At 44.5% G+C, this 25,848-nt stretch overlaps 1 protein-coding gene across 6 annotated transcripts; it reads right to left on the bottom strand.

Moving 5' to 3' along the window:
- Positions 1-648: 648 nt before the first annotated feature.
- Positions 649-25,844, bottom strand: DCUN1D3 (defective in cullin neddylation 1 domain containing 3). 6 transcript variants are annotated; one of them, XR_007629226.1, is made up of 5 exons: positions 22,375-25,318; positions 15,462-15,537; positions 10,185-10,716; positions 4,030-8,260; positions 649-3,969 (listed from the first exon to the last, which is right to left on the bottom strand). XR_007629226.1 is itself a non-coding variant. In XM_050317809.1 (5 exons), the coding sequence occupies exons 4-5, from the start codon at positions 10,613-10,615 to the stop codon at positions 7,780-7,782; spliced, it is 912 nt and encodes a 303-aa protein (XP_050173766.1). In that variant the 5' UTR covers positions 10,616-10,716; positions 15,462-15,537; positions 22,375-22,510; positions 25,774-25,791; the 3' UTR covers positions 649-7,779. The 6 variants fall into 6 exon arrangements, 5 of the variants coding, with proteins under 5 accessions (XP_050173766.1, XP_050173764.1, XP_050173763.1 ...); XM_050317809.1 differs by adding an exon at positions 25,774-25,791 and having other exon boundaries at positions 649-8,260; positions 22,375-22,510; XM_050317807.1 differs by having other exon boundaries at positions 649-8,260; positions 22,375-22,510; positions 22,735-22,797.
- Between the last annotated feature and the right edge of the window lie 4 nt (positions 25,845-25,848).

The raw sequence follows: 25,848 nt of genomic DNA, 5'->3' as shown, positions 1-25,848 counted from the left end.
GGGAGGGGGTGAATGGCACTGACCCCAGCACCCATCTCTGGAAGGATTCACTCCTGTTCAGACTGGTCACATTCAGCATCCCCTTTTTGCAGACACTTGCACTGCAAAGTTGAAAAAACCCAGCTAGTTTTCGTTCCACACACTTAAAAATGATGTGGTCACCTCCCTGCAAGGAGCAGGCAGGGTAAGCATCCAGGATTCCTGCTTGAGAAACTCAGGTGACAAATAAAAGTAGCAAGAGTCCTATTTATAGGCATGAAAAAATAAAAGTAATTTGTCCCTTTTTAATTGAAAAATGTAAAAAGGACTTCAGCTTTAAATAAGACATTTTGTACAAAGCTTGAGCACAAAAAAGTGAACACCGACGTGTCATTCTGTAAACACCACAAATGTTACTCGTTTGTTCAGTAACGCCCAGAACAGCGTGCGAGTTCCCTTTCCAGAGGGGTGGATTTCTGCAGCTGTTCCCCTCCCCTCAGACCTTACTGGAATACAGGAAACCCAGAAGCTTTGGAACATTGACACGCTACAGTAGTCAGGGTACATTGTGACTAAAGGATTTTTTGTTTTGTGTTCTTCTTAAAGGGACTGGTCATTTAAATATACAGAAGTACAATAATCTCACAGGTAAATGAACGGCAGCTTGGATTAGAAAAAGCACCAAAATATTTAATATACATCTGGCACAAATTTCACAAGAAGTCAGTAATGAACAAACCAATGCTTTGCTTATAAGAAAAGAAAAACCTCAGACTGCACTTAATGCTCTTCTTCCAAAAGGGACACAACAAAAACATTGCACTCAGGATTGCTATCAAGTAAAGACAACCTTCTTATCATACCCTATTTGCATTGTGCCTTAGATTGCACATTCCATAAGATGCTGTTTCCATTCTGTTCCAGACAACAATGGTGAGAAAAATTTGATACAAGAAGAGTAACTGTAAAACTGAAAACCAAATGGGATTCAGTAGATGAATCGTCCTGAAATTCTCCCACTTTTCCTCTAGATCATGGTTTCAAATTTGGCTGCATCCCCTTGAAAAAAAGGTCCTCCATGAAACAGAATTTACTCCAGCCATTTTCAAGCATTACATTTACATTTCTGATACTGTTGGCCCAGAGAGGAACCAGGGGCTGCTCTGTGACACACAACACATTCATCATTTCCCAGAGTGAGAAAATTGGGTTCTCTCTTGGTAAGTCTGAAAAGGCAGAACACACTCCTGGCATGAAGATTTGACCCTGCCCACCCTTGCTGGTTACTGAGGAGCAGAGAGACCGCTCAGGGAGCTCTGTTCACATGAGATCAGTGACAGCCACACAAAGCTGTGCTCCCAGGACCTCCTTGGTTACACTGAGCGACTTCTCTGGGAGCAAACACAATCAAAATGCCTTCCTTCCACAGAGGGGGAGTGAGGCTAAACTGGGGCCTCAAGAAAGAAACGCAGCTGCACCAACCAAGTCTCCCTTCTCCAGGGGGCCCATCAAGGCCTTGCATTTGCTTCATGCCCTCAAGACCAGCCAGTGCAAACCCCAACAGTGTTGGATCAGGACCTCATTCAGCCAGTCCCAGCCACAGCTCCTGCAACTCGAGTTACTCAACAACTAACAGCATGAGGCCCTCCCACCACTCCTGCCAGTCCAGCTCCTTTTTAGAGACTATTTCAAACTTACAGATAAGAAAGCAAGCATATTTTTAAGATAACTATGTTTAACGTGACTTAAAAAAATCACAACTTCAAAATATGGAGCACTGTTCAGTCCTCTGAGGTGGAATACACATGGGAGTAGCACAGCCTTCAGCTCCACTGATCCTCTGTGCAAGGTTTGCCACCCCTGGTCACACGATCTCCACTCTCATGGGCCCAGAGAAGAGCAAGAGTCAGCAGCTGTAACTGCATAAAATGGCAACATTCAAGTAAACACACTGGTTCAGGAGTAGGCAACCTATAGTCCAAATATAATTTACAGGAGGGAAAAAAAACCCACTTTACAACACAAACACTGGAGACGGAATATTTTTTTTCCTGTGTGAGAAATGACATGTTATCCAAAAAGGGCTTATTTGAAGAGTGCAATTATGCGAAGATAGAAACTTATTAAAAAAAATTAAAACCAAAAATAGTACAACCTACAGAACCTGCTGGATTTCCAAAGACTGAGGATTGCAATAGTAGCGAGGAACCACTGCAATGTCAGTGATTTAAGGCAAGCTGTCAGGACAAGAACGTCCGTGCTCCTTTTACCTATTGTCTCTCCTGAAACACACGCCCGTCCTAATAGTGCACGAGGTCACACCCCAAAAGCAGCCCTCACACGCACTGGAAGAACAATCTTGCAGCAACAGCTGCTGCAGCATCCCATCTCCTGGGGCCGTGCCGTGACTGTAGTTGTGTTGTAGTTTGCTTTGGGGAAGGAGAGCAGGGCACACAGACACGCGTGGAAAAGACACCCCCTCGATGCATTAATGAGCACAGCCGAGCACTGAAGCCACTCTGGCACCTCCAGTCCCCTTGAGAACGCTCCAGCTTTACTCAAGCATAGGGGTTTTATCCTGAGCAGGATTCTGACCTCTGAGAGGAAAAGGATGAGTGCAGCCTTTATGCTTCTGCAGCTCCCATCTTTGCTGGGTGTTACAGGTCTGGTCCAACGCGAACAAAACACAGTATTTTTGATTCAAATAAAAATACACTCATGGCACTGCATCAGGTGGGTTCCTAAAGCTTTTCAAGGGCAAAGGAAAAGGCTGGTGGCTCCCTCCTGGGGAGCAGCTGCTCCATCTTCAATTCACTGCCAGTACAGGCAGCCCGAGCAGGGAGGAGGATGTGCTGCCAGAGGCCCCCCAGCCCCGGCCGGGGAGCTCCGCTCGGCCGCTCTATTGCACTCCAAAAGTAGCACCCGGGAGGACCAACACACTGGTTTGCAGCTTGACCCGGCTCCCTTCCCAAGGGTCCATTGCATACACATGAAACACAGTATACCAAAAACTATGGCAAATAGATAATACTTAACTTGGGTCAATTAAAAAAAAAAAAAAAAAAAAAGATAGATTACTCACCCAGGCATAAAATCCTGGGACGAAAGGATGGTAACCTTCAACTATTCAAGTCTAAGAACAAGAGGTAGAGATACCTATGTACTTCATGGTGAAGGAGTTACAGCCTTCTTTCTGTCTTACAATCTCATGTATTTCACTTCAGTTGACACTATAAAACCAAAGGTTCAATTTCCAATAGTCCAGAGAGAAAATGTTAACACTGGTGGGTTTGTTTGCACACAACAAAGTTTAAGCAGAAAGGAAACTTTGTTTTTAATACTTATGTGAAAAAATACGTTTTGCTCTATATTGAAGCACTACCCTAAAGAATTTTGAGTTTCAGGTTAAACATCTTCCTTTTTTAATATGAAGAGCTAAATTCACATGCACACACTTTGAGCAGAGTGAGCCCAAGGGAAGAACTGAGTGCCTAATTTACTGAGGACCTTCTAAAAAAGGATCACACTGCAGAAGACAAGGCTGCAAGACCCAGAAACTCACAATGACTGTTATTTTCCAAAGCATGGGAATGATGTAACCTCAGCCAAGAAATTATATCACAACTGAGGTGGCTGTTAACTACATGGTGTTTCTTTTAACTTTGCTGGGCTTTTTTTAGAACCAAGGCTTAGAACTATAAGGGAGATGCTGATGTTGACAGTGTCATGAAAAGACTAAGGTCACTGGGCAGTGCATAGCCACACCTGGGAACCATGGATAACAGGCTAGTCCTGGATCCATGGGTTCCTCAGGCTCTGGTGGACGTGGGAGGAGTGAATGATCCAAGTTACACAGGCAAAGCTGCTGCTGCCTCAGCACTGACCGACCCACCAGGCACCCACCCTGCCCGTGGGAGCAGGGGCTGCATCTGGGCACCAACCCGAGCCCCTCACAGCAGCAGAGCAGGGGCAGCTCCTCTCATGCTCTACCTGTGCACCAACCTGAGCCACTCAGTCAGCAGAGCAGGGGCAGCTCCTCTCATGCTCTACCTGTGCTCAGCTGAGAAGCTGCCGTGGTCCAGAGGGTGATCCATGAGCAGATCTGCCAGGCCAGCCTGGGGGAGCCGCTCCCAGCACTCCCAACTGCTGCAGGCTCCAGCTGTCTGCTCTTACACCACCTGCCACACCTGCAGTTATTTTTCCTGTGGTTCTTTCATTACAATTGCACAGGACTGAAAAGCTGTAATTCTCCATGGAGAGTAGCACCAGCAGTAAGTAAACTCTCAATTCAGTGTTCAATTCCATTTCCTCAGTCATGTTCCATGGGCAGGACCTTTCAAATCCTTACTTGAATCAGTCAGTCATCAGTCTTTGACCTCAGAAGTGCACCCATGCGAGTAAAATTTAGCACAACTGAGCCTCCAGTTGATCTGGAAGCCAAATTTTAAAGGTGTTGCAAACTATAATATGGTGCAGGTGGTCAGCCTTTTATTACCAGGGACTAAAGTGTACAGGAGTTGTATTTCTTTGCATATAAGAGAAGGCAGTAAAATGCCACAGACTGTGGATGTCAGACCAGTTTTCCAGTATATTACTATAACTATAAAGTTACCTATAGTTATTTATCCCAAGTTGCAGCAGATTCACTACATGCATAAAGTTCCTTAATGCATACTCTAATTTAAAAAAAAAAAAATTAAACAGTTGCAATGATTTCAGGGATTTCATCAGCATCACTGCTCACTTACAGTCCTGTGCCCTAAAAAATAAAGATTTAAATTATATAAAAATGAAGAGTGAATGTATTTGGCCTGTTCCACAGATATTCACAGTTTAACCATTAAACAAACATATTTTCAGAGGCTCCAATATTATAAAAGACTTCTCAGAAACACGTGCAAAGCCCAGTCCCCCACCCCAGCATGACAGAGCACGGGTGAGTCTCACTGAGGATCCCAAAATCACCAGGCAATCCAAGGAAGGTCTGACAGCCTCGCTCACTGTCAGCACTGCCAAAGCACCTCCAGCTCCTGGTTCAGAGCTTGAAACTGATACAGGTCTGGTTTGCATTCTGTAAATGGTAATTAAAAGACTGAAATTAGGCTAAAAATAAATGGTACTTTGCTGGATAGATCATTTGGCTATTTTTGCAAGTATTCTGTCCAGGGGGTGGAGCTGCTCCTGCTCCTGGAAGCAGAGGAGCAGGAGCAGGGCTGTGCCCCCACACTGAACACATGGGAACTCAGCCACTGCCAACAGTGTGTCCTTTCCCCAACAGGAAACCAGATTTTCCCTTCCTGTGAGTTCACCTCTGCCTTAAAAAGAAGCTGTATTAAGTCTGATACATTAAAAGGGCTGAGCTGGATGTGCTACAGATTGATTTCTTCCCTGCTGTCCACATTCCAACCACAAGATAAACATCCCTCTAAAAAAGCTCTGTCCCTCATCCTTTGGAGCTGCTGCCTGTTAGCACATAAATGAGAAGCAGCCCCTGCCCTGATCTGGTGTGCAGGCATGCACTGGCTATCAGCTGAAGAGTCTTCACACTCTGGACATTTTAATTTTCCTTTAGGAAAAAAAAAAAAAACTTAAGTGATGAACAAAGCTTTTAATAGCTGAATGAATGAAGAGCCTCAAACTTAGAAATACAGTCTGCATTTGGAACTTTTCCTAACAAAGCAGCCTCTGTTGGGGAATTTATTTTAGTTTTTAAAAAGTAACAGCACCAACAAAAGTCTCACCATAAATTCAACACCACCAGCACAAGTGCTTTGGCCTGCTTTGCCCACCAAACCAGAATCAGGTTTTGCTGCCAAACAGTGCTCGTGCCACAGTAGCTTGGAAGGTTAGAGTAGCAAGGACAAAGCTTTGGGCATATTTACCCACAAAACAGCAACTTCAGGGCACTCCTCCTGCCAGAGACAGACTCAGCTGCATCTAAAACAACCACATTTGTTTGCCACAGCTTGGCTCCCAGCGAGAGCAGCACGGACCAAACTCTCCTCTTATTAGATGAAAGAGATGCTATCTGTGACTCGTGGGCTTGTTTTTAAACAGTTTCCATTACCCACATTTTGTTAGTGATTTATGACCTCAGAGCCAAGCTATTGCAGAGGCTGCACACCAGCAAAGCCAGTCCCAGAACTGGGGCAGATCCTGCTCCTCTGTCTGTTAACCCCTCTGGGGCACAGCAGACATGCAAAGCACGACACCCTGGATCTGGTGACAAGCCCACCAGTTAAAACCTGGTTCCCTTTAGCTTGAAAACCCTTACAGCACAAAAGCCAGTAGATGCTATGGATGACTGACCAGGCTTCTTTTTTTTCTTTTTGGTTTGGTTTTTTTTAGTTGAAGTCGTTTTATGATCCTAAAATGCAGCTCTGAAAATAAAAAGGTGTAACGGAAGTTTATCAAATTAACTAAGCCAGCACTTGGCTATAGAGAAAGCCTTGGCAATCATTCCTTTTACCAAAAGGTGTAAAAAAGTTGACATACTAAAAATTAAAAAAGGTAGCATCAATAACCAAAAAAGTTTCAACCAGTGTTAATAAAACTCCCTTTAAGTCACAACAATTTCAACAGGCAAATATCCCAATACAGGCATTGTAAAATAATAAATTGACTCCTATCCAAATATTATCAAATCAGTCTAAAAATGACTCATCTACACTGTTGTCATTAAGAACACATTAAGAATTCACTTTGTCATCAGATGCCGATATTGTTTCTCCAGAAAGTGTGGAGTATTAACTGCAATTTAGCAATTAAACATAGGCCTTAAAAAACTGGTTCATCAGTATTAATGCAAAAGATAGTTCCTTACATAGAAGTACTGTGCTTGCCAGACAAGTAAGGTAATACTTTAGGTATAAATCAAACAAATTAAAGCAGAATTATACCACAGTTTTCCTTGAAGACTTAGGATTTGTGTGTTGCTTCTGTCAATGTTTAGCAAACTTAAGAAGCAGAACCTTTGGTTCTTTTAGTCAAGTAAAAATATTCTCATGTAACCACAAAAATACAACTTCCAGAGAAAATGGAAGTCCATCAACAAGTCCACTTTCAATAAAACTGAGGTAGTACTGCTCTTTTATTACATGAATGTGTAAAGAGATTTAGATACAAATCGTCATCTACCACTCAGTTGACTGACAGGTACAGTAATTTTATAAAACAATCCCAACATTTAGTTTGAAAGTCCAAAAAAAAGGAATGATCTGGACTCATTCACTAAGAGTTAGCTCAAAATGAGAATTAGCCATATTACAAAAAGCTGTTGCTTATGTTGGTTTTTAGAGCCTTATTACCCGGGATTAATGCATTTATAGTTAACACTGCTGTTCATCTTGGTATAAAACCTTAAAATTATTATAGCCTAAAATTTCAACAATGTAAACAGCACTACACACAGTACAGACCTGCCCTGACAGATGTAGTATGAAAAACTTAATCTGGCACTGTATAACTTAGCAATGTTAATTTAACCTAACTAAAAAGATCTACATTGTGCAAGAAATATCAGACTTACTTATACTAATCTGAAGTCTTAAAAAAAAAAACAACCCCCAAAAACGCTTAACTTGTAGCCAGGGTCAAATATTTCAGGGCAAGAGTAAAAGGAATAACCAAAATTAAGAAAGTGCCTAAAACATGATACAGCATTTTAGAGCCCTTTCAAAGACAAGGCAGAAAAAGGTGTAAAGTAGAAAAATCTGGAGCCTCGGTAATTTCCAGAAACATCCAGAGTTTACATTTTGTGAAGGGCAACAAGTTGCTTTCGTCACTGCTGCTTGGACACCGCTAAGTCTGTTCCTCACACAGGCCCTCTGTGTCCGAAGACGTAACACATTTGGTTTCCTCTTCCTTTTTCCTTCGCTCCATTTCCCACTCCACAAAGGTATCGAAGAGACTCGGCCAGGCCTCGTCCTCGCTGTAATTGCTAAGGTCCGGTCCAATCACCTGAGTAAAATTTAGAAACATGTTCCACGTGTCCCGGGAGATTCCCTTGATTCCTGAGGGGTTCTTGATTAGGAAGTGTAACCACTGGTCCAAAATAGGGGGCTTGTTTTGGGTGAAGACTAATTTCCAAAGGGCAATGGCTATTTCCCGATGTAGCGACCTCTGTCCTTCTTCAGAGTCCAGGCCAAACTGGAAGGTGAAACGGTAGAGATCCTTGAATTTATCTTCCTGCTTGGCTTCGTTTAGGAGGCTGGGGAACCTTGCACAAATGCCATCAATGCTGTCTGCATTTATTGCTTTGCAGCCTTCAAAAAACTCCTTCCTATGAAGCAAGAGAAGAGAAATCAGTGTGAGCACTTCCCACAGACCTCACGTGTCAAACACTTCCCACCTCTGTTCAGCTACGGCAAATCCAACAGGATTACCTGGACAAGACAAGGTGTACACTCTGCCCAGGTGGCACAAAGTCTTTGGTTGTGGAACCTACTGAAAAGAGACACAGTTCCAAGGCATTCCTTACGGCCTGGGGAACCACACACAGCCCTCAGAGCCACTGGGGCACTGTTAGCATTTGGAAGATGTTGCTGTCACATTCTGACTACAGGACACTGCCACATCCAGTGCCTTTCACATTAAAAAGTGAATCCAATTTACCACAGAGGAAATTCCAAGTGTTTGAAACGAACACATGCCCCAAATTGATTCAGTACTGCCCATGTCTAAATGCCCATGCTCTGGGCCAGCTGTTCTCAAGGGACAGAGAACTTCACTGCTGGCTTTCCTGTGGTTTCTGGTTGCTCTTCCAGCCTGCAAAATCAAAAGGCTGCCAACAGCAACAGTCAATAAGGCACCTGCTGAGAGTGTGGAAGGGAGCAGGGCATCACACAACACGGGCTACAGCACAACACCACTGCTCAAAGCTCCAGTGCTGGACTAACTGGCCAACTAACACTCTGACCAGGGGGTGGATGGTTATCTCTGATCCCTGATGCTCATGAGCAAGTGTTATAACCAGCCAACATTGACCAGAGCCAGCAGGTGTTGCAGAATGGGTTGGAGGGAGGACAGGAGATGCAGCAGAGTGCAGGAGCAGCTTTCCTTGATGGAAGAAGTCAGCCAGCACTTGTATCATGGAGTGTGCCCTGAAACAAAGGTAACTGCTCACCACTAGATCTGGCCCCTCCAAGAACACCAAAACCATGTTAATAGCACTCGTGGTGGTTGTGCAGAATCACAGACATTGCTTACAACTCCTTTACCATCTTAGCAAATACTTGTGCCTTCAGCCTCCAGTAAATCCACACTTGCATTGCAGAGTAACTCACCCACGTGACACACACACTCACACACACGGACTCTGAAGATGCTGGGACAGTTACCTGTGTTCAGTGCACAGCAAAGGCTCGGGTCAAGGCTCTGAACACCAAAGTAATTTTGAAAGTTATAACCTCAGTAAAAATAGGCAGCATTATTCAAACCAATCTAGATAGACCAAAAAATAAAAAAATTCCTCCTTTCCTGGTAAGTCCCTGTAGATAGTCTTTACTTGCTCTTACCTGGACATTGTTCATGAAGCTGGGGCAGGCTGCTGCAGCTGGGGTTTGGCTGTGGGCTTTATGGGGGAGGTTTTAGCCTTTCTGTTGTTCCCTGAAGCATCACAGTGCTGTGAGCCTGCTGACTGAGCCCCTTGTCCAGAAGGGCAGACAGCACTTTGAATAGCAATCGCTCGTCAGCAGGTATGGAACTGCTACTGGAGTCAAACCCCTCACATTTCCTTCCCTCACTACGCTTTAACAGGATTACTCTTGGAAAAAGACATTAAGTGTAACACTAATTGGGCAGGGACAAATCTGTCATTCTTTCACAAACTGGTAACAGAGTTGGTAGCAATTACTAAAGAATCTCACATTACTTTAAAGGAAAAATTCATTTCAGTGTCCAAGATAATGCTGAATACAGTAAACTGCTTTTGGTAAATCAAGAATAAATGAATGTCTACAGAATCTCACTACAGTGTTTACCACTAGCAGCATAATGGCCAAAACCACATCTTCTGAAACCCACCGTGAGGGGAAGGGGAGAAGAAGACAACACAAAGCTTACCTTCTGCAGTGGTAGGAATTAATTTGATCAAAATGCAAGTGTTAGAAGAAACAAGTGAAGCTAATGAGGCTGTGTCTCCAACATACAGCTGACAGGATACACTTTAACATATGAAAATAATTACAAGTTCTACAAGAACTAACCTTGTAAATTTGCACATGGTAGCAGCCTGGAATTTCCAAGCCAAAACTAGTACTTTAAATTCAGTGGGATCAACACAGAGGTCATTGCAAAATCGTTCCATCCCTTCCTCCAGAATGGCATCTTCCCGTTCATCCTTGTACCTCCTAAACAACTCCCCGATCCTTTGAAGTGAAGATTCTTCTGCGCTGCAAACGGAGTCTTTCTTTGTATCTCCAGAGAGCGTGGGGGGCTGGTTGGACTCTAGAGCAGCGTCCGTTTTCTTGGTGCCGTTCACGAGGATGTCTCCCGAAGCCTTCCCGCAGGCTGAGCCGTGGTCGTCTTTGTGGACTGCACTTCTCTTACTGTGGGACTTGCTGCCGGATTCCCTTTCCCCATTTTTGCTGCCCAGGGTGGAGGAAGGATTCTTGCACTTGGTGACGCACTGGCCCATGATGTTGCGCACCAGCTCCTACCGCGGTCCCCCTGCCCTCGGACACCCTCGCGGCCGCTCCTCAACACATCTCACCATGCCATCAGCAGCACTCAGCCAACCTGCAAAACAGTTCCACAGTCAAACTGCTGTCTGCCTGCAAAGGGTGTTTTCAGTATTAAATGCGGGATAACATTTGCCAGTAAGCGACCGACTTCAGGATATTTAAGTTCTAAATACTGAAAAGGAGCAGTGTACAGAAGGCTGGCAATGCCATAAATTTCAGGCAATTTCAGACTGTTTTACCTAGAAATCAATGCAGCTCACTCAGTGGCTGCAGTATCCTAACGGGTCCTAATAAAGGAAATTCCTAAAATTCTTACGGCAACATAGGTTACAAAGAGGTTGATTCATGTACAGGCTTCATCAAGACAGACTACTCTAACCCAGAAATATTTTAAAGGAAATGGTTTTTAAAAGTATACCCACATTTTATATATAGAATATAAAACACTGAAACAAAGCAGGGGAGAGGGGACAGGGACACTGATGGGACAAACTGGCAGAGACCTAAGCATTGGATCCAAACTGTACCTTCAGCAAATCAGCAAAAGGGGGTTGGGGGGGGTTGGCTGTTGGCTTTTTTGTGTGTGTGTGTGGAAGAAGGAGAGTGGAAGTTGTCTGTTTGTTTTTAAACAGTTTGGAATTAAGATTTTTTTAATACTTAAAACATACACAGAGAGTGTTTGCAGAAAGGAGGCAACACTCGCTTCTCATGCAAGAGGGTGTTCAGGAATTGTTAATTGTCCCAAGTGGGCTCCTCCCTTCAGGTAATGAGACAGACAGGGGAGGGGCCTTCTTAATGAATCTTCTTCAGACAGACACATGTAGATAAGAAGCAGTAATTCCAGTTCAGGCTTTTTTTTTTTTTTTTTTTTTTAAATAAAAATTAAAATGCCAAAATGATTTCATCATACTCTGTTTTTATAAATCACAAAGCCTTGCATATTTGGGAAAGATATTTTACCCACAGAAAAGGGTTCTCAAATTTTCCCTATTAAAGCCAAACTAACATTCTGACGCTGCCCTATCAGCAGGCAGCCAGGCCGTGGACAGTCCATTTCTCAGAAAGATCAGCTCCAAGAAAGCAATTGCTTATCGTATTCCTCCTTCACCCACTCATTTGCATTTCATCTCTGCTGTCAGCCAGGCAAAAGCCTCAAACACAAAAATTGGGTTTGCCTTGTCTTTGTGTACTGCTTCCAGGTTAGAATTAGTACAAGAAAGAAGAGAGATAACAGATGTCATATCAGTTCTTCTGCAGTCATTCTTTCTTGAGTAGAGCTCTTATGAGGCTGAACCCGTTTTAAGCTGTAAGCCAGCAGCAAGTACAGATGAATTCTCAGCTTCCAAACATAAATCTTCTCTCAGCCACTTGTACCTGTTCTGAGAAAACAGCACATATGCAGCTTCATGAACAAAAACTTTTGCCAGTGCAACTACAACAGGCCTGTGTGTTGGTTACAACAGCCAACGTGCTGCTTTCAACTACCTGTCTTCCCTTTCCCTCCCCAATCCGTTTTCTTAAGCACATAACCCACACACATAACTAACAAAGAGTTATTTTTAAGCAGCCAAAGGAACAAACATCTAATACATCCTGTCATCACACTGCTTTAAAGATGAACTTTGTAGCAATCATTTTTATAGGCGAGTTCAATTTTATGCATTAAAAAATTCTTAGTAATTTGTATCTTAAAGGATTCTTGAGAATATGCATGTCCACATAAACAACCCAAAAGACAATTTCACTGGCCCTTGGTACTTCATAGCTCTGTGAACTGCAGAGCACAGCCTGGCACTGATTCCTGTGCTGCCATGTGCCTGAGCAACATCATCTTCTCCAGCCTCCACCAGTCATTACTTCATTACACCAAAATAAACAGGATATCAGTAGGCAGAGTAAGAACTGCTTAGTGATTAACTCCCAGATACCAGCTTTTTCCAGACCCTCTCCAATCTTTAAATTCAGCAGAACTCAAATGCTCGATCTACACTAAGTCTTGTTCTTCAATCAGTTTCTAAGGGACAGGTAGCACTGCACATGACAAGTTTTTCTTTAGAGAGAAGCATGTAGGTAAAAGAGTAGAATAAAAAAATCCTGAGTAAAGACCAGTGTTAAGAGTTTAAAGCAGAGTTTAAGCAGTATAAAGAACTTTCTGCTCAAACACATAACAGCAGTTATTAGCTATTGGTGACTTGGAACAGCTTTTCCCTATGGGCAGGTTAAAGAATAGCTGCCTATTAGTGAGCAGTACTTTCCTTTAAAGTAGCTGGTAGTAGTCAAATCACACACAGCATAATTGACAGAAATTAATCCAATTCACTTCAGGAAACCCAATTTAAAGTTTAAAAAAAAAAAAAAAAAAAAAGAAGGCAGTTTGTGAGAGTGACATACTGTGTCCATAACTTTTCCTAATACAAGTGATTCATGCTGTCATTCCTAAGCAACAGCTTGTATTAATGATGATAACAATCTCATATTCAGGTTTACAAAGTGACATCACCAGCCTGATGAAACAGATGAGGTTTAAAGTCATTTGCAGTCACAAAAAGAGCACTAAAATACAGAGAGGGAAGGTCAGCCAGCATTATTAGACACATGTATTTGAGAAAGCATCCCAACAGCTGTTCCCAAAAACCACTGGCAACCACAGCAGCATTTACCCACAGAGTGCAAGGTAACCATGTCCCTGCATCATACCCCTCTAACAAACACAATTTCTGTACTCTTACTTGCCTTACTAGGAGCCCAGTGCTGCTCCTGAACAGTTCCTGCCTCGGCACTGCCAGCACTGCAGTTCCTCCTCCCTGCCCAGGAGATTTTCAGAGCACAATCCTACTCCTTATGAACAAACACTAGAAGATACTGGTGTACACTTGCTGCAATTCCTCACTTTTGTACTACACGAAATTTGATGCCATGTGCCAGATACTTAGAAGCATTCTACCCCAAAAATAGCAAAACCAGCTTGGGAAAGGAAAAAAAAAAAAAAAAAAGCCAGACTGCATCCGCTGGCAGCTTGTGCATGGATCTGGTTTTGTAAGAGCAAAGTCTTTTGGCACTCCCTCAGCTACCCTTCTGTAAATCGCCTGCGCTGAGCTGGATCCACTTCACTTAGGAGTCACCTCCGCTTCCTACATGACTCAGGTTTCAAGGCATGAAAGGAACAAGAGCGTCGGAAGGAGATAGAAACAAGTGGGAGAAGTCGGCCCTTTTGTTATGGAAGGCCAGAGAGAGGATCTCGTTGCAGCATCAAGGGCTGCACAGAACCCACTGTCCAAGGAGCGTGGGAGGGCTCCCTCTGGAAGGTGAGCAGAGCTGTCATTTACCTGCAGAGCAGCGCCAGAGTCACGTCTCAGTCACGCCAAGCACAGCCACGGCAGTGTAAGGACCTGCTGAATATTTCTCCCAGCTGGATCAGGAACTACAAGTATAAACTCCTCCCGTGCCCAAAGGTTACACTGGATTGGTGGCAAAGCACCAATTCCAAAAGGATCAATTCCCAGGAGCAACATTACTGTAAGAGGCTTGTACAGCATAAAAGCAAGACATAAAAGGCAGCACTGACCACGACTTTGGCCATTCTGCGAAGAAAGGTCAAAATTCAGGGCTAAGGTTGAAATGTGCTCAGTGCTCCAGGATGCAGAACTCCCAAAGAAGTTTATTACTCAGACAAGGATTGAGCAATGACCTCCAGCACACATGAATCACCAAGAAGCCATGAGGCCATCTTCCACATAACAGGAACTGCAAAGCAGGGATCAACAGAGACGTTCTCTGCACCTTTTAGAAAGGAGGCAGCAGTGGGAACACAGGAAGACCAGTGCTGGTGAATACAGCCAGTGACAGGCAAGTCACCCCCTCACAACAAAGGAGAGCAGAACTATATGGCCCCATGTATAATATGAAAAATCCAGGAGATTGCAAAGGCCTTGGCTAATGCTTGGTGGGGCTTTTTGTTTTGGTGGGGGGTTTGTGTGGGATTTTTTTCTAAATGCTGTAAGGAATTCAGTTTTTCTCCACTTTCAAGTGACCAGGTCCCACATAACCCAAGATTTGAAGGGAGCAAAACAAAGTGACTCAGTAATAACTCTCTGTCATACAGGCACAGCATGGCACAATTGAAAATGGCAGCACTGAAGTGGGGGGGAGCTGGCAGGAGGGGAGAAGATGCAAAGGAGATATTTAAGCAACCCTGTATTTTTCTTTGATGACTGGTGTTATTATAGTAGCAGAAATTATTGGATATGTCCAGAGAATAACAAGCAAAACAAGCATTATGTTGTTTAATAAAGTGTTGCATCAGAAAGTATTTACAGTGAGTTTCCAAACAGAGAAAGTATCAAGAAAGTAGAAGAAAAAAACCTTCCATACATTCAAGAACACCTCCAAGACAAATTTTAGGAAATCTCATAACAAAAGGGGACACAGCTCAGCCAACCATTAAATCCCTTTCCAAGTAGCAGTTCACTAGCTAAGGCAAAGACAACACTGCTAGAGCTTAACTAAGCCTCAAGCCACCTCAGCTTTTCACAAACACTTGAGCATAGCCTGTAAGAATTTCACAGAATTCCACTATGCATTATCTACCTTTCAGTGGACAGGGATACATGACTTCTAAAACAGCTGAGAGTAGGGAACAGTATCATGGGTGCCCTGTGTTTTTCCATCTCTGAACAGACAAACACAGCTTTCCACTGGGAAAGCAGGAGGGCATCATTGCCACTGCTGAACCCAAAGCAGTCCTTGCTCCAACAATTGATGCTGGGCAGATGATCTTGCAAGCAAACATTTAATACTTACATAGTTTCAGCTACACAGGGAATCATTCCATTAGCTTCACAGCTTCCTTCAGGCTCCCTGGGTTCCACATAGAATGCTGAAAGACAAAAGACCACACAAATCTTTACATTTAGAAGAGGCCACGAAAACCATGAAATGCACCAAATCACTGAGAATCAATTATGCATTTAATAAAACCCCTCAGAGCCAAACTCCATGTGTTCAGAGAGTCATTTTATCGAAAAACTACTTCACTTTTTGACTTATAAAGCAGCATTAACACCATTCACTCTGTATTGTCATGTAAAGAATAAAACAGGTACTGAAAACTACAGCCAAGTTCCAGTGTTTGTCAGGAGTAAACACACACTTCCGGATACTTTTATGGCTTTCAGCACGGGAGAGTTAATTCCTCATTTCATGCACTCAAAGCAAAACAGAGGACATGCTATCGTTGTCACTGCATGTTAGCTGAGTGGCTGTTTAATCTGTGAATGCCAGACAGCTGCTACCTAGCAAACCATGATTTGGGTCTGGAGGGTAATTCTCTTTTTTCATTCTCTAGCACATTCTTTTCCATGTTTGTTTTCCCATGTTCAGTTGAGCTGGCTCAACTTCTCTTCAATTCCCAGCTCTGCTATATAACTACAAAACTCTGAAGAGATGACAGACAAAGGTATGTCTGGTTTGTGTAGCAAGAGCTACAACTGCAGCCCCCAGTCAACACCTCTGTATCTGATCCAGAAGAAAAACAGCAAACAAGAAATCTCTGGCAACGCTCCCCTGCTCTACCACACGAACAGAAACACTAAAACATCTTGTTTTTACAGCTCTTAGTACATCTAGGGAGCAGACAGGTGATCAAAAGCTGCCTTGCTGCATGCTTACCTTTTGCCTAAGATCTGCTCCTTAGGAAACAAGTAGAAACATTAGCTTGTTCAGTGCTTTCTTCAGTAGAAAGCAGGGAATGAAAGTAGAAAGAAAACCATGAAACAAGGTCTTATCGTGTATGTCAATCTCCACAGAAGTTGAGTTTTCCCCAAACTTGAGTCCTGTATTTGGACTAGGACAAATTTGACTGACAAATAAAACCTAGTTCGGATCAAAGCTTTTAAAAAGCTTTAAAAGCCCAGAGAAACAGGCACTCAAAACGTTTCAAAACACCTACAAATATGGAGTGGTACTTTTGCCCATATACACACACAGAGCAAAAACATATCTCCACTGAACCAATTCTCTGGTTTACTGTTGAGGTGGATAGACCAAAAAGCTCCTTCATGCAGGGTTTATATCCTTTCCCTCAAACCTCATCTTCCACACAAACAGCCACCTTTTTTCCCTCTTGCATGGCCTCACAGCTCTTTTAGCAGACAGTCCTGTGGGTGCACAGCCATCAGCCAGCTTTAATGTGCAGAGGAGGAGTGCCTGCCTCTCTCGAGGTGGAAGCACTGATGGAAGCTTTGATTTCTTCCTATTTGACTATAGCATCCCATGAATTTCAAGAATGTAAGAAAATCTAACATCTGGCACTTCTATGTTAATTTCTTTTGGCCCCCTGCATCTAAATTAATTCCTTTTATAAATCATCGGGGAGGAAAGAAGAGAGGGGACACACAGGGCACTGTGAAGCCTCATTCCCTAAGGAACCTGTTTAAACAGAGGAGAAGAACATCTTACAGTTCACATTTTGAAGATCATTGTCATGGCAACTTTATGCAACAAACTACTTTTCAAATATACTTGTATTTCTTTGGAAGAAATCCGCGATCCACCAAATCTACATCTACAGTTGACTACTACACACACTGGAAGCAAACAATTATTTCAAGTTCAAAAGAAGCTGAATCTGATGGAGTTCAGCCCTACCCAGTAAAAGCCAAACTTTTTCAGGTTGTTTGAAGTAGTTTCCACATTGGCTGACCTATACACGCACACACACACACTGTCTGTAGCCAGACGTTTTAACATCTGTTAGAACCGCCAGCTACAATTCTTCCCCTTTCTTTATATTTCTATTCTTCCAAGTTGCCCATTTACCCTTTTTTAAAATTTTTAATGTAGCAGCACGTGTAAACTTTCATGACAACACAATTATGGGATGTGGAACAAAAACTTAGTATGAGTTAGCAGTTAAAAAATCAAGCCCTTCAAGTCTGTATTTAAAGGCTATCATAGCACAGCAATGCGTTGTGGCTGACTGACTTCATCCTAAATCACACTGGGACTGCAGTGGGGAGGAAAGAAGCATCAACACTTTGGTGGCACAGGTTTTCATTCAGTCCTTGGGTCAGGGCTGCAAGGTGGAGCCAATTGCTGTGATCACCATCATCCCCCCGTGCCAGGAGCGGGGTGGAGCCACAACAACTCAGACAACAACCTGCTCGTTAGCAACCCCTCAGCAATCCACCGGGAAATAGGTAGGTAGGTACTGTGCACTCTCAGGATTATGGAGGCCTTTGTTTTGCTCACCTGCCTCTTTCTGCACCTGTGTCTGACTCCCTGGTGACTCTGGCTGTCCCCAGTGCTGGGGCACAGAGATCACTGCACAGAGATCACTGCAGGCCCTGCAGCGCCACAGCTGCCATCGCCCTCCTCGCTTGGCCTCGGCAGCCCTGCCAGGGCTAAGAGTGTTCTCACCAAAGGCAGCTCCGTGGGGAACCAGGGATAGCCTTTCCCTCTTCAACAGGCAGAAATGGAGAGGATCAGCTCTGCTGGAAGCTCTCCCTGTGCAGCTCAGAGTTCTGCACCCCAGCACCGAAGCACCTGGTGCACAAACCAAGCTTTGGCCAGCAGAGCCAGCACGGTGCTTATTTCTAGTCTTAACCTGCAATGGAACTTTCCCAGCAGAAGCACTCTGAGGGCAGCACAATGGCACGTGAGGGGCTTTCGGGAGCCCAGAAGGCACCTCAGCACATCCCCAGCACCAGGTGTCACATTAACCCGCCTGACACCTCTGCTGCACAAATACACTTATGCAAAGTTACTGAAGAGGAAGTCTAAAAGCAAGAATGTCCTGCTGCAATTAGTTAAAATTAATTATTAGTTTGTGAGGCTTCCTGCAGTTGAAGCACCTTTCAGTGACCTGAAGAGAGGTTATGATTTTGGGGACAGATAGATGGGAACTCTGTTATCTGTTCCAAAGCAGGGTAACTATTTCTGAGTAACCTCGGTTTGAGCTTTGGAAACAAACCAGCTTTGGAAATGTGATCAAACTGGGTAAAATTCAGGACCATGCAGAGCTGGCAGAAGGCTACATGGCAGTCTAGGGGAAAGCCAAGCCAGGAATGGAAGCCTGAAAACCTCCTCAAATGACAAGTAGACTTCTCTGAGAAAGGCCATACTGGAAAGGCTTAACTAATTTGGAAGGGAAGAGAGGGCCAGGTACAAAAATCCCCAAAATTTTCAGAAACAACGTTTACAGTCCATAATGCTGGGCCAGGTCTCAGTGCCAAGAACCAGAGCTATCCCAGATCTCTTCCTAGAGACTGGGCAGAAGAAACCTGCTTTCTGCACTCCTGAAGAGCACCTGAGTAACACACAGAGCATGGCACCACATCTCATGTTCAAAGTCCAACAAGTAGTCTTCAGAAAAAAATGGAACAGATGTTTTGGATCTGTAGTTCACTGTGTGCAGCTAATTATACAAGGAAAAATGAATAATAATATGAAAAATTATAGGGAGAGCCTAAAGGCACCCTACTACATTTTCTTTTGCAAGACACATTCCTTACATAGCTTTTTCAGCGGAGACACATGCATCATCCTTGAATCTCTCCCTTTCTTTTACATTCCCTAACCACACAATACCTTACTTACTGATTAATTCTCATTGTTTTTCCACTTGTTCCCATTAAAAGTTTTAAATCCTTTCCTATTACGTGCTTCATTTTACTTTATTAGGTGGGTGGGATGATTTGTTAGGATTATTGTATTTTCAAAGAACAAACCCGAGTCCAGTTAGCAAACCAAAATATAATTTTAGAAGGGTGCTTTCAGGTGCTTCTGTAATGTAAATAAATTAATGAAGTAATTCATGCAGCAGCAGTACTTGTTTTGAGAAGTCTGTTTAGACTATGAGCAAGACAAGGGGCTGAGGGGAAATCAAGACAGCCAAACGACACAGCTGCTTAAGATCATGCCATCAGTTTTCAGTAAAGCTGAAACCAGAACCCAAATCAGATTCCATCCAATTCCCTACCTCATACACACTTAGGCATGAACTAACTCGTTTATTTCACTGCACAGAACTCAACTACCTTCAAAAAACAAAGGTTTGGTCACTGAGCAATTCACCTCCACTCGTTCAAAAACTACCAATCTTCCCCCTCTCCCCCAAGATCCTTCTCAAAGGCCACACAACTCTCAAGGTCCAGCATGTACAAAAAACCAAATCATCTTCTAATGAGAGTTTGTGTGGTTTTTCCCTTTCATGTACAGAGGGTTGTAAAAGAATAATCCTTCAGTATTTTTCCAGGGTACGCTGTAACTTTTGCACAGTGTGACAGACCTTTAGCACTTGGGTTTGTATTGTGAATAATTAAAGCAGCACATGCCAGGGGCAGAGCTACTCTGTGCTCTGACACAACCAGTTCACATCTCTACAGCAAAACTGCAGATTATGGGACCAAAGGAAACCACAGCCCTCAGATATTTGACAGAGATGCATCTCACTGCAAGCATCTGAAAGTAGCTGTGCTACAAATATTTACCTTATTCTGGTTCCGTCCATTCCACAAAATAATCTAGGGAAAATTGCAACTATCTGCAGCCAAGCCAGAATAACTCTGAAAAACCACCTTGGTCTGCAAACTACTCTGCAATGGAAAAAAAAAACATTTACTTTTAAACTGAGCTAAGTGTGCACAGATTTTCTTTTACACTGGATTCAGATATCAGACTTCACCTTGAAGTGTCTGAGGCACCTTCATCCACTATGTTCAGCTGAATATAATTCAGGTAGATATCAAGTGACTTCTGCAATATTAGGATATGCTTTGAACTAACTGTAGTAAGAGAATAACCTTATACTTCTTACTGCTCTCAGCAATAAAGACAACAGTCACAGAAAAAAAGGGAAGCCCTTCCAGCAGCTCTGGGTAACAGTGTCCCTTCTCCAGCACAAAGCAGATGTGAGGACCGTGACCCCAACAGCCTCCAGGCAGTGAAGGGACAAGTCTAAAGACAATAGCCAGACCACCTCATCAGATCCCTGCTGGCAGCAGATGTTCCTAAGGAGTTTACAGCAGGCCCGCTGGCCATCTCAGTAAGTGTAACAGAGTTTACAGGCTGCCAGCCAAAAGAATCACTCACTGCCTGCAGTTGTGTAGGAACTTCAGTACCAGCTGACCACGTAAATACTGCAATCATATCTAAGTTATGTACAACAAATTGTTCTGAGTGAAAGCACTGACATATGAAAGTGCTTTAAGAGCATACACTTGGGTTTTTAAACTGACCACAGTTTTTAAAGCAGAAAGTACACACAGCCACCTGCAGAAGCCCTAGTTCTCTCTCCTGATTTGTGTCCCAACTTCCCTATTGCAGTGAACAACAACCCTTCCCACTGTACAAAGGATGCTGCACTACTTCCATGCCTCAAAGGAGCTCCTTTGAGAACCTGACCTTGGTCACCAGTTGAAGCAAAGACTCTCATCTCAAGAAATCTGGTGGCAGCTCCCACCAACGTGCACCTTTTCTTTGTAGGTTTTCACACATCTTTGGTTTCACTTGATGTCCTGTGCCTCACAAGAGACAAGGTGTGCAGGTCTCTATCCTGTGCTTCATGAGACATAATCACTAACTCCAAGCACAGGTAACTGCAGGAAGCTGGTACACATCAGGCCTTTGGCACTTCCAGGCCGCCCATTTATGTGCTGATGCAGAATTCTCGAGGCTTTCTGCACAGACTCGTTGGCAATGAAATATTGAACAGTCAGCACCAAAACCAAGAGCCAGGACATTTGTGTTTGTGAGCCTCTTACTAAGCTACATGTGCCTCCCATAATCCTAGGCATTAAGATGGTTTTTCTCCCTCCCTTTCAGTTTTAAAACAAAAAGATAAGACTGACTGCATTAGAAGTTTCAAAGCTGCAGGAGGAAAAGTATTACCTTAAAAAAAAAATCAGAGTAAGAACTAAAAACTGTCACTTTCTGCTACTACGTGAATGCAAAAATAAGACTGGTGTATTTCAGGAGCACTGAATCCTTTTGGTTCAAAACACCCCACTTCTGTTCAGTAAATAGAAAAGTGAGACAACAAACAACTATGACTGCCATACTGTCTCTGGCAGTCTGACTTTCTGGGAATAACAAACTGTGACAGGAGGTCAGTAACAGCATTCTCACATTTTGCAAAGTAAGTTTTGTCTTTCACAAAACAGATGCTGTAGACAGAACAGCATTTATAACTATTCTTTCTGAGACACCAGAAGATTACACTAGCTCATTCCCTTTACTGGAATTCTGTCTCTCCACCCATGCTTTTGCTTGTTTCTCTACAGTATTCCTACTCCTGTGAAAGAGTTCTTTAATACTTGCAGCTAAGTAGTCCCCCAGCCATCATTCTTCTAATAGCAAAACACTGCATTTAAATAACCTTTACCTAAAATCCAGATTTTCTGCCTCCTTTAAGATGGAGATCACTGGACTGGAGAGTGCCCCACAAGACACATGGATAAAACAGAGACCTAAATGGGTTAGTTCTCACATTATCTTTTTTAGGCAAGAGGCTCTGGTTCCCTTTCTCTTCCCCTGCTTGCTCTGTTATGGTCAGCACTGAGGTCAGAATGTAAAGACATCACCACGCTGTCACACCACAGCCACACGTGACACAAGAGAACCTCCTTATGGCACCACAAAGAACACTCGTGTGGAAATCAGAGCTCCCCCCGGGTTTGCCAACCCCCCTTCCCCCGGGGCTCTCCCACTTGCTCACCAACAGCCAGGAGGTTCCACAAACCCCTCCCATGGAGGGGGAAGCCACGGGGTGAGTGAGCGATGCGGCAAGTCCTGGCCTTTCTGATCACTCCCCAGGAAGGTTCCAACCCAGATCTGTAATTACCTGACTCAAGCTGGAGTCAAAAGAAAGGGGGGGAGGAGAAAAGATAGATCACTGACTGTTTCAAAAGACACACTAGAGACAACTTACTGTAGAGAGGACACCGAGAAAACCAGCACAGACAGTTTACTCGTGTCATATGTTTACAGGGGGTAAATTGCAGGTGGCTCTTTACCAGAAGGCAACATTTGCCTTGAACATTTGCCACGAAAGGACAATTGTTTCAAGTCGACTTACTATGTCATTACTGCTGAATAACTTGGAGTCAAGTATACAATTAATCCATGTCACCAATGCAGATAGTCTGCAAAACATTACAGCCATTAATCTAGTATTTTTAAAAAGGAGGAAGGGGGAAGAGACAAAAGAAATTATTAGACTTCCAGTAACCAGAATACAAAGCCTATTAGTCAGAGGCAAATAGAGGAAAGGAAGCCAGCGAGATAAGATGCAGACCCCTAGGGAGAAGCAGCCAGAGAGAAGGAGCCCAGCCAGGGAATTCTGATGAAGTTGTTAAGGGGGTTCCCTCTTATCTTCCTGCGACTACCAAGTCCCTCAAGTGTTTACAGATTGTTCTTTCAGTCTTCCAAGAATTCAGGTTACAATTTTCAGCTCCTTCTGTATTATTAATTACAAGGATGAAAGAAAGGACTGTCTTTCTAACATCCCATGCCTTTATTTTTGTAGTCTCTTCTTACTCAGAGTTTTCCTGTTACATTCACTAGCACAGACCCATGTGCCTAATGAAACAATAACGTTGTTTCTGCAGTTTGCAAGTTCTTCCAAACTGCTGAAATCCCACCACGATGGACTTTACAGTCCTCCAAAGCTCTAAATTAAATTTAGCAACACTTCCCCAGCACCAATAAAGAGAACCAAGTGGTTCAGCTCTCAGCAGTGCTGGGGCTCTCCTGCCAACCCACAACTGTGCGTCTCTTTCCATCCAAACCACCTGTACATCCCTTTCTGCCACCAGGAAGTGCGAGTGCAGCAGAGTCCTGTCTGCCCTTCTGTCCATCCCCTTTCCATCTGCCCCTGTACACAGACACACAACACACAGGATTTCTTTCTCTCCCTTAAGCTGAACCCCAGCGAGCAGCAGAACCAAGCCTCTTCCTCATCCACTCACGAATTTGTCAGAACAAGTCTCTTTGTCTCAGAAGTCTGTCAAACTGTCTGGCAGCCTTTCTTGCTCAATATATACTTCTTTAATTAGTTTCAATGACAGTCTTCCAAAAGAGCTGTTCTTGGTTTCCTCTCGAAGCCACTCCTTCCTCTGATCACCTTTTTTCCATACAATTCATGCTAAAGGGAAGCAAGATGCAATTATGAATGAATTTCCAAGATCAGCAAGTTATGAGAGCTACTGACACAAATCGGCTGGAATTTGCTATGAACAAAACAACATCCACCTTCAAAATAAAGCAAGAAACTGTGCAGAGAAGGCACCTAACCCATCCTTAAAGATCCAGAAGCTGATTACAGCTCACATTGCAGGCTGTCAGTGTCAAGATGAAAGCAATTTCAAAAGCATCACTTTGAGCAGCCGAGTATTACCAAAGCTGTAAGTTCCCCCATTGATAGCTTTGTGACATTTTTTAAGGATTACAGTCACTCGTGCCTGCACACAACTTGCTATTAGGAAATAATCAGAATTTTAGAAAATCACTACAGAGCTGGTATTTGCAGCAAGTTCATAAAGCCAATTGCACTTTGCAAATCTGAACTAATTCAACACAGATCACAAGCTCTAGTTTTTCTGCTGATGTCAGAAAACCTTTGCTTTAGACTGTGAGTTGCCTTTCACGTGAAGGGCTGTGAATGTTTTCCACAGACCACCACGACACATCTGTGTGGGGAGGACTTCAGGGACAGGCTACAGAACTGACAAGAACACGAGGTCAGACCTCTTTCTTTCACATGCAACCTTCACTGAGGGACTGTGTTTCCTTTTCTGAGGATTATCTTTCACCAAGGAAACAAGCAGCAGTGTTCAGAGGTGCTCCAAAGACACCAGTACTCAGACACTCTCTCTTTCCATTGCTACAGCCCAAACAAAACACTCATGCTGGAGTTACACATTAACTGTTTAACAAAGAGGTTCTTAAACAGATAATAAGAATTTGCCTAGATGGTCAGTCTTTTGATCAACCAATCTCCCAAAAGGAGACAGACCATGCCAGTGAGGTCAGTAATTTTCAGAAAGGTAGGGCAGTTCTGTGCCTTCTGTTTGTACACTCATAGCCCCTTTTTTACAGAGTGCTTATTACCCCTTTAAATTATGTGGCAGGCATTACCATTCGAAAAAAGTTACCAGCTGTGGATCAATGCTGTATCCTGACACTTGGCATCAGCCTGTTCAGTTATCAATGTAACATTTTGAAGGGCAGCATATCAGCAGTGTTAACTATTTAAAAGATAATCAATGATTCTTTCCAGCAACCACAGCACTGATAGGAAAGGCACATTCTTTCAACCAATATTTGCTTGAAACACTGATTATGCAGGTTATAATTTATGTTGTTACCAGCAGCTTATTAGTCCCACCACAGCCCCGGCGAGAGAGCGATGAGCGCAGACTGCGGGGTAAACACGCTCGGGGGAGGGGGAGAGCTCAGGCAGGAGGAAAAGTGGCTGTGCAAAGGGAGGGGGGATGCTCAGATTGCCAGAACCACCTCGGAAATAAATCGCTTCGCAGTTTATTCCCCTGCCTTTCCCCTGAAAACACCACGAACGTTCCCGTTCCGGCGGGACACGTGTGCGGGCCGGCCACGGAGCGCACCCGAACAAAGCGGCCGCTGCCCGGCCCGGGGGCTGCGGGGCCCCCGCACCGCCGGCGTGCGAGCGGCGCCCACGGGGACACAGCAACCCAGGGGACCCACCCGGCGGGGCGAGGCGGCACCGCCGCCGGGGCAGGGGATGGGCGCGGGGCGGGCCCGGCGGCACCGAGCGCTCCCGGACCCGCCGGCACCTCCGGGGCAGCGCCCGCCGGGACCGCCCCGCCCGCGGCACCGGGCGGCCCCGCCGCGGCGGACACGGCGCTCCCGCGGGGCTGCGGCTCGGGGGGGGCCCCGCCGTGAGGGGGCGGCGGCGCCGCGGGGCCCCCCCCGAGCCCAACCGGCCGCCCGCGAGGCTGAGGGGCAGCGCGGCGGCCCTGGCCGAGCGCCGCCGCCCGCGCCGCGCCGAGCCCCGCCCTGCCGCCCTCGCCCCGCGCTGCCGGCGGGTGCGGGCAGAGCCGCGGCCGGCCCCGCTCGCTCCCGCACGCTCCCCGCTCACCTCGGCGGTCCGGCCGGCTCTGCCTCCGCCGCATCACTTCCGGGACAGCGCTCAGCTGGCGGACGCGCCGTGACG

This window comes from Myiozetetes cayanensis, unplaced genomic scaffold (genome assembly GCF_022539395.1).
Source record: "Myiozetetes cayanensis isolate MyiCay16 unplaced genomic scaffold, myiCay2020 scf20-37, whole genome shotgun sequence".
NCBI lineage: Eukaryota > Metazoa > Chordata > Aves > Passeriformes > Tyrannidae > Myiozetetes > Myiozetetes cayanensis.
The sequence above is the reverse complement of the archived record's forward strand: the minus strand, read 5'-3'. Positions and strand labels throughout refer to the sequence as shown.

Coding starts and splice junctions, on each gene's coding strand:
- DCUN1D3 (XM_050317806.1), bottom strand. CDS start 10,615: ATGGGCCAGTGCGTCACCAAGTGCAAGAATCCTTCCTCCACCCTGGGC. Junction 8,261..10,184: donor ACCATGTGCAAATTTACAAG/GTTAGTTCTTGT, acceptor CTTGCTTCATAG/GAAGGAGTTTTTTGAAGGCT.